The sequence below is a fragment of the Lissotriton helveticus genome, chromosome 5_1, assembly GCF_964261635.1.
Source record: "Lissotriton helveticus chromosome 5_1, aLisHel1.1, whole genome shotgun sequence".
NCBI classification, from domain to species: domain Eukaryota; kingdom Metazoa; phylum Chordata; class Amphibia; order Caudata; family Salamandridae; genus Lissotriton; species Lissotriton helveticus.
The window spans coordinates 405654263-405663542 of record NC_136065.1 but is presented as its reverse complement, the minus strand read 5'-3'; the positions used below and the strand labels follow the sequence as shown (position 1 = coordinate 405663542).

The 9280-nt window shown below is 40.3% G+C and overlaps 1 protein-coding gene across 1 annotated transcript in view; it reads right to left on the bottom strand.

Moving 5' to 3' along the window:
* Positions 1 to 4425: 4425 nt before the first annotated feature.
* CHD5 (chromodomain helicase DNA binding protein 5) overlaps positions 4426 to 9280 on the bottom strand; it is a 1012157-nt gene continuing 1007302 nt past the window's right edge. Inside the window, exon 41 of the mRNA XM_078640953.1 lies at positions 4426 to 4589. Coding sequence (XP_078497079.1) covers positions 4471 to 4589 — 119 coding nt within the window. The 3' untranslated portion in view covers positions 4426 to 4470. The remainder of the gene's footprint in view (positions 4590 to 9280) is intronic.

Below are 9280 nucleotides of genomic sequence, written 5' to 3'. Positions count from 1 at the left end.
CACTCACAATAGCTGTCCTCTTTTTTTCTAGACGTGTTCAAGGAAATCGAGCTTCATACCATGGATGTGCATTGTGAAAAAACACTTGCAGGATTGTTGGATAATATTTGCACAGCTAATCTTTAACAGACAACTAATCAAGGCCATTCAGCATATGCTTAAGGCAAAAATGAAGATGAAAAAACAAGATTTCCATCTACCACTGCTGGATCATTGATAAAGATTTTCAGAATTGAATTTTGTTTTGGAAACAAAAATGAGGTTCAGGTGCCGCTTTCTTTTGAATTTATTTGGTTTGATTGGAAGGATATTCTATCTTCCATTGATGCTACAAAATAAGAACAGAGTGACTGTTTCATGGAGAAAAGATTTCAGGTTGAATTTAAAACCGTGAAGTGTTTTCTGGTTTGAAAACAGATCGAAATGGTGTGAGAATATGTTTTGTTATTTAAAATGTGCCTGCGGGTTTCCTCTTGTGGATGAAAACCTAAGAAAAGGCCGCAGATACCAATGAAGGCTGAACAGTAATTTGTTGTTTCGAGAGAAGGTTAATAATAAAAAATAAAATAACGATACAATAGAAGAAATGCCAGGGAAATTTGCCTAAAGAACTGTTCTGTGATCTGCCCTAAATTTCAATAGAATACATCCTCACAATCTACAGTCTGCATTTTCTGAACGATTTGAGATGAATTTACGTGGGATAAAATCCCCAATAATGCACAATTCAGAAACAGCAAGCCACAGAGGAGTTCTGTAAATATATTGATTAATTTACAAGGATCGCAAACCTCCAAGGTGTAATTTCAGCAAAATGGTAGGCGTAAGAGAAGTGGCATCATACCCACTTAAAATACATTTGCATCACATGAAGCAACATCACACAACCCTTGACACCTTGAAGAAGTAGCATCAAAAGAGGAAGCATTGATGAAGCAAGTTAGTCTCACATGTAATTAGCAGGCTTAGAGTCATTGACTTTGTCAAAGCTTGTTTTCTTTGCGGTCAAACAAAATTAAAACAAAATTTAAAATGGCAGTCGCTGTGCCAGGATGCTCACATTAGCCGATACCTTACAATGCATTTTCTCTTAGTTAATGACAAGAAAAATCCAACATAATGCTAGTGCATGTACACACAATGGTGGCAATTTTGGAATGTTTTTTATCATAAATAAACATTCCAGGATGGTTGTCAGCACTTGCACATGCTTGCTCATGGGCTGACAGCCATCTTAGATTTTATCTTTTTACTTTATTTTTTAATTTACCAATTCAAGATGGCCAATGGCCATTTTTGAAAGGAAAATTAAAAATTAAAGCATGCACATGATTCTGCACAAATTAAGCCAGTCGAGTGGCCCAGTAGAAGTGTGTGACTATTACACATGTGCAAAAGCTTTTTAAAAAAATGAAATACGACTAACAGAAGGCAAGAACAGGTGGGGTGATGAGATAATGGGAACAGCCTGGGTGGCAGGGGCTGGGCTGGAGTGGAAAGAGAGTGAGAGCAAAAAAAGTTAAAAAAATAAGGCCAGTGGCCAAGGGGTAGGAGATGATTGAATGAGCTGAGGAATGATAGGTCGGTGAAGGGGCTCTGGGTGGTGGTGGTGGTGGTGGGGAGGCATGAAATTGATGCACTTCCATGGCATGGTAAAAGCTAGATACAAAATAGTTCCCTTAGATCAGCGGTGGCAATCATGGAAGGGTAAACTCATCCAATCAGAAACCATGGCGAAAACAAAATACTCCATGGCCAGGGTACCCGGTCCAAAAATATGGAGGTAAACCATTTCATAAGGTACAGGGAAGCCGTCCAATCATGAGCAAGGGGCTGACCCAAAGACCTCTCGCTGCAGACAGTTAAAGCGCTCTGTAGCGAGATGAAGCACTCTATATTGGGATGAGAAAAATAGATAATTGGAATACACAGCCGAGAACCTCGTAGGTGCACAATCAAATGGGGCAGTACTCTCGTTTGCATGGCAATGTGGATCCGTGAAGATGTGGAGCGTGCTTTCCAGTGCTGTATATTACTAAACCATATTCACGGGTAAAAAAACCTTGGGGAGATACCTTGAATGGGCATCACCCAGTAAATTATTCAAATTTTGCAGGCCTCCATGGTACCCTATCACAAGGGGCAGTCACCCTGTTTCTCTTTCGAAGGGAGATCAATGTGCCCGTGCAAATATACCGACAGAGCAGCAGTGGCTGGTTTCAGAACCCACGATCATGGAAATCTTCAGTGATTTCTCAAGCATGGATGTGTAAATAAACAGAGAGGTGGTTCACCACTACTCTTTGTGTGCTCCAAACTCTACTCTATGCTCGCAGTGACAATTACAAAGGAGACAGTACTTTTGTTTGTTAATGGAGTTTCCAGCCCCACTCTGCTTGTGGTGCACAAGGTGTGGCCATACACATGAAGTCACCAAAGCCCTAGTTTTAATCTGGCTGCAATAGCCCTACTAGATACATCCCAAGGTTTCCCAAGCTGCCCATATGGGTTGCAAGCAGCAATAATGGACTCCTCCGTCGAGGTGGCAAGTTACATATTTTGATTATGCATATGATCAATTGTCATTTATTTTACAGGTTTCAAATCCCCAGTTTCAGCAAAGCTGGGGGTCCTGCCTAAAACGAAAATGTGTCTTTATGCTATACTGATTTCAATTTGTCAATGGGATAATTTCACGTTACTATGTATACTGTGACCAACGGTGAAATGTAGCTCAATACGTTATTGCATGTCTCAAATTGTACTGTTTAAAAAGTTTTATTTAGGTGTTATCGCAAATATTTATTTTTTACCTATTCACATTTGATGGCTCTCTCTGGTCATAAAATAAGTATTGCTACTGGAGCCAAAATTTGAAACTGTTTTCCTTAATTATGCCTTTTGATCTATTTTTTCCTAACAATAACGTGTTTTTACAGGGCTTTCTATCGCACTTCTGTTGTTTCTAAATGCTGTACCTATTACTCAATGTACTGGTGCTGGTGCACCAAGCTCTTAAAGGTGGGCGACTTAGACGTCCTTAATACGATTTAATTAATGTAAACTAAATTTACCATTGACTTTCTGTGCTCAGCTCTCCACGAACCACAGTGAATGAAAACGGAAAGAACCCGTCTCTTCAAAAGAAGCTTGTATTCCTTCACTTTTGTGGGCTCTGATACAGACATCTTTACCTGTCTGTTGACCAGACGTATTCTTTCCAATATGCGTTGAGGGGGCTTTGGGACAGTCCCTTGCTCAAGCCTGGATGGCTTTGTTGTGTATTTGTGTTGTCTACTCCTGATTTGGTGACTTTCCTCTCTTGTTTTGTGTTTGGCCCTCCCAGAAGCATTTAGGGCTCACAGCATTATGATTAATTATATTGATCAATTATCAAAGTTGCAATATCTCACTTGCCACATCCCTGGAATTATCCTATATTTGCAGTGTCGAATTTACCCCTTTATCCCTCTACACAGCCCCCTTTCTTTTATATTTTTTTTTATTTGTCATCCCATTCTATTCAACCTCCTACTTCTCCCCACCTCTCTCCATTTTACCTTTTTCTCCTTTCCTTTGTACTTCATTTTCGTTTCTCTGTCTGGTCACTCCCATTGTTTACATGATGCAATAGACACATACAACACAGTACCAGAAACCTTTTTTAAACATTCTCTTATGCTTTTTCGGTTTCGTTTTTTCAGTTAATGAATCTTTCATTCGTAATATTTTACGTACTACAACAACTTTTAGATTTTTGTTTTCATACCAGACCCAGTATTCAAACCGTGGTCTGCTTATTTATGAAAACCATTATCTCCAACTTGGTATTTACCAATTACATTTGTTTCATAAATCTAACACACTGATCTTGGTACATGTGGTTTTAGCTTCCCAAACTTTCTGCTAAGCAGAACAAAGTTGAACTTTATTAGATTCAGGAAATGCCTTTGCATTGGAACCTCGCTAGCCGTACATCCTCTTGTCTGAAAAATTAGAATAAAATAAAGTTATATTTTGTCCTGCCAGATTCGTTGATTTCGTCTGAGTTGTCAGCTCAGCCCCACATATCAATGCAGGAGTCAATTGTTCAGACAATTTTTGAGGACCTAAAGTGCACATGCAATTATTTAAACACAAAAATGGACAAAAAACAGATTATTTTAGCGAAAGAGGAACTAAGTGCTCATTCTACCAGTTGGGACAAGTTTTCTGGGCAAGATACAATTTGCGTTCATTTCGATAGTCTGCACATGGATAAAAACAAACATAAATACTGCCATTTTAAAACCCCTCAGAACTCATGAATGGGTTACCAATACAAGCTGTTCAAGTCTTCAATAAGAAAGTGCAAAACATGTACAAGGAAAGAAAATCCTTTCTAACGAGAAGTTCATTTACATAACTTTTGAAGAACACTTTAAATATGAAAATGGCTGCCTTGAGGGACAACTTCCTTTTGAGTGAAATTTAGTCTTCAACGCAGATGACGCCATTTTGCTTCCCTTTGCGGTCAAGGGATGAATTGTCTCTCAGTGAATCAGCAAATTTTCTATCTGCTTGGCTTACTGAAGAACCGTTGGAAGTTGCTGTAAAAAGACAATAAGTGAAATATTTTATATTTGTTTGCAAAACATTGTGGTATATTCAGGTCACAAATATAGAAATTAGAATTTGTATCATGATCGCTGAAAATTCCTTTAGGGTTACTAGAATGGGCTATGCTGGCAGGACACTTAGGTTCAAGCGCAGGGCAGGACCCTTGTTGAAAGTGAGGGCGCCCGCTAGTACTTTGGGTGGTTGTAAGCCTGAGCAACCAGGGGCTTGCCTGGATACGCTCCGCCCCTAAAAAGGCGAGAGTAAAAGTGATGGACTAGGGGTGCATGGTATGTAAGGGGCTAACCCCCACATAAATGGGAGCGCCGATTGGGTTGGCCACGGTGCAGTTTGAGCGGGCAGGGCAGCTTAGGTTAGTAACCGCTGCCTGCCCTTGGATCACACATAAGTTAACCCACCAAGTTGGCATACTCCTTGTATGTAATAAACCTGCAGCAAACTGTTTTTTTCAACAAAAACTTGTGCGGACATTTTATTTCGCGCAGCATAACTATTATTGCTAGGCTGGGGGGGGGTCGCGGATATCAGCACTAAGTGCTATTGGCTCAGTTAAAAAGATAAGTTCCAGAATGTATTGCTTTCTTAACTGAAAGCCAAGACTTCAAACATGTGGTCCTGCCATCATGGAGCGATTTGGCAAACCTACCTGCTTAAAATGACAACACAAAGCTTGCAAAACAATCTTAGAATTTTTACTCCCAAAACATACAAAACACTTTAAAATCTATAGTAAAATAGAACTCCCAGAGGCAACTCATCTTAAATAAATATGAGCTGCCGATAATCAAATGTCTGAAACAGCTTTAACAAAATGTGCAACTCTCTTGCATTTTTATTGGTATTAACCAGCAAACACTTTCAAAAGGCTTCCTCAATAGATCAAACAGACCAGACCCCAAATTCATAAAAATGGTTTCCAGGAGAATCTTTGAAGTTGATCAAGTTTTTGACAGGAAAGTGTTGACGTTTTTTTCTTACGAAATTTTAATAATCTTTGGTTCATATTTGCTCAAGATACTTTGATGAAATGACTTTTAATTAAATATGAATGTGAATTTTAAAGCGTTTTTTGACCTAGAATAACAAAGAGTACTGTGGGCGTTTGTGTGGTGCTGAACTATTTAGAACTGCTCCCGTGTTCCTTTTTTAATGGCAAACAAATAGATACAATGAGTTGCATGACTTTATGCCAGGCAAGCACCCTTGCAACATATTAGTAAATAGGCCCTTTTGGGATTCTTATTATTGTATGAAGTTTGAGACTTTTTTGTCAAGTTGATTTTAATCTTTTGTGTGTTGTGATGTGTATTAAAGTTTTGTGAAACCAAATAGTACAATAAACTAAAGTCCAGATTTACTAAGGGCTGCAGGACTCTTGCGTGGTGCCGCAACTGCTGGGTTTTATAATGGTTAGTAAATAAATCCAATTTTTTGCGCCACACTAGAGCCCACACAAAATCTTAGTAAATAAGCTCCTTAGACTTTCAGATCTCTGCTCTTTAGTTGTGTAGGTGAGTGAAACTTCAGAAAGGGCCTTAGAAAGTACTGAGTACTGTGGAGTTTCAACAAAAAGAGCCACCGTGATAAAAATAGAACCAATGCTTTTTTTCGTATTAGCCCAGAAAAACCATTAAAGCCTTACCCAGAAAATAACTACCAGAGTTGTAGACTTGTTCAGAAAATAACTCTTTACTCTCAAAGTCCTGTCTAGAAAATAACTCCTTGTTCAATCCTTATCCAGAAACACACTATGCATTGTTAAAACTCTGTCTTGAAAAGAACTCATTAGCCTCCAAGCCATGATCAGAAAAAATCATTGTTGAAGCCATGTCCAGAAAACAATTCCTCACTTTGAAGACTTGACTTCTACTCACTGTCAACATCTTGTCCAGAAAATAACTTTCCACCATTAAGGCCTTGTCCAGAGAAAGATCTTGTCTATAGAAGAATGCATACCCGTTATTTGCTCAGAATAGAACTATTTACTTGTATAGCTTGGTGTCCTCCTCGCTGCTAATGGCATGTCTAGAATAGAACCTTTCTTGTGGTTGGTCCAACCCGGACTAAAAATAAATGCCCTTCCATTTTAACACTGCCTTTTTTGGTCTTTTCCAAGAACTAGTACCTCATGCATTCTTTCATTCAGTTCATTGGCTAAGATACTAACTTCAGAGATTTAACTTCTAATTGCAGCATTGGCATGTGAACATGTGCAATGCAATATGGCACTACATAACATACATATGTCAAAACACAAATGTAATGTAAATTAATTTCAACAGACCTGTCCTAGTTACACTCTTCTACTAACAATGTAATCTTGGGCTGGTTCTCTTATGCAGAGTTTCTAATCCCTGCATTAATGCTATGGAAAAACTGTGTAAACAACACACACATCGCACAAAAGACCAGACTCCACCCTGTGTGTTGATTCTTAGCCACATGATATTGCATACATCAGTGGGTGTACTGTGCCTGTATGATTTTTTTTAAAAACAGGAAAACAAGTCACAGGTCATGCGAGTCCCTCATCCCAATCTTACATGCAAGGCAGGTTGCCCTGCATGTGTGTAAACAGGAAGCCTGATCTGGAAGTGTAATTGCAAATGCTGTTTAGGTTCCGCCTACTTGACAGAGCATGCACTGTCTGTTGCGAGGTATATTATGGGCTTAGCAAGAGCATACAAGGGTTGGAGCCCACCCCTCGCCTAACATTGGTTGGCTTTACTGTCACTCCATATTTTCCTGCTTCTTCTTTGGTGGCTGTTCCATCGTCTTGTGTTTATTCCTCCCATGGAGCATTGCCTCTTTACAATTCATTTGATTGCCTGCTTATTTTTTCCTTTAGCCATTCTGCACATCATTGTGCATACTGTAGAGCATGGGTGTTAGAAATTGAGGTTTCTAGTTGGCCGAGTATACACCCTGTCCAAATAGAAGCCACAATACTAGTCAGGGTAGGTCAGATACACAATCTAAATTAACCTGCAGCCACCATCTGGTAGCTTGGCACAGAGCAGTCAGGCTTAACGTAAGAGGCAATATTTAAAGTATTTGTGCACACTTTAATTACAGTAACACAGTAAAAAGCACAACAAACGACTCCACACCGGTATAGTAAAATAGACAACATTTATCTGAGTGAAACAAGACCAAAAATACAAAACTCCAATAAGTAGAACTTGAGATGTGAATTTTTAAAGATTAACTACAAAAAAACGTGCTTAGAAGTTACAAGCATCCAAAAGGTTACTTGAGGTCGCAAGGGAGTGGTGCAAATCCAAAGTTCAAGCTGACTGCAATGGAGGGCAGACTGGATAAAGAACCCAAGCAGGGCTCACTGAAAAAGCACGTCAGAGTTAGGTCTTGAGGAGGGGGCCAAAGGATCTGTGCTGCGTCGACCTCGAATCCTCGCAGATGGTGTCGACGGATCGGCGCTGCGTCGTCGAACCTCAAAGTCAGGTCAATGCATTGTCGATGAACTGTGCAGGGAGGTCCTTGGACTGCATCAGCGTCGGTTCTGATCGGTACACTGGTGATGATGAGTTAATTTTTGTAGAGGCAGCTGCAGAACCCACTTCTGAGGCACAGGACTAGAGGGGACACCTCAGGCAAGAGTAGGACTCAAAGATGGCAGTGTCCAGCAGCACCAGCAGAGTTGCAAGAAGTCTTTTGTGTCCCTGAGACTTCAGAAAACAGGAGGCAGGCCAGCACGCCCTTGGAGAAGCTTGGGTTCAAGGATGTAGAGAGCAGGTCTAGTCCCTCTCACTTCCAGGCAGGTAGCAGAAGGCAGCAGGCAGCAGGCCAACACAGAAGAACTGGTAGCAAAGTGGCAGTCCCTCCAATAACATAACAATCAGCAGGCAGCAGGCCTACCCAGCAAAGCAGGTAGCAAAGTGACAGTACCTCCTGCAGCACAGCAGATTTTCTTCCAGGCAGAATGACATTGGTTCCAGCAAAGTTCTGATTTGGTGGTGTCAGGGGTCCAGTATTAATACCCAAACATGCCTTTGAAGTGGGGGAGACATCAAATGGCCCTTTGAAGAACACAAGGTCCCTGCCTTTCCTGCCCTGGCTCCCTACAGGGCGGTATGCAACTCTTTGTGTGGTGACAGGCATAGCCTTATTCAGGTATCGGTGTCAACTCCTCCCTTCTATACAACCTCAGGAAGGCCCATTAGTTTGGTGATGGGCCATTAGAATGCAAATGTCACATCCCACCTCCCTTTGTGTAACTGTCTAGAGAGAATGCACAAACCCCAGCTGTCACCCACCCCAGATGTGTATTCAGAGACAGGCAGAGGCACATAATAGTTAAAGCAAGACAATGACAACTTTCTAAAAGTGTCATTTGAAGTCTTACAATGTATAATATGCCTTCATTATAAGTTGTGATTTTAAATGATGAGAGACATCAAACTCCAAATTCCTATCTTCATCCAATTGGAAATTACACTTTAAAGGTGTTTAAAGCAATCACAATGTTAATCTATAGGAGAGATAGTATTTCACTACCAGGACATGTAAAATTTAAAAGTACATGTCCTGCTTTTGAAGCACACTGCATCCTTCTCCTGGGGCTACCCAAGGCAAACCTTAGGGGTGACTTATATGTAATAAAAAAGATATTTTTGGCCTGGCAAATAGGTTAACACATTTGATC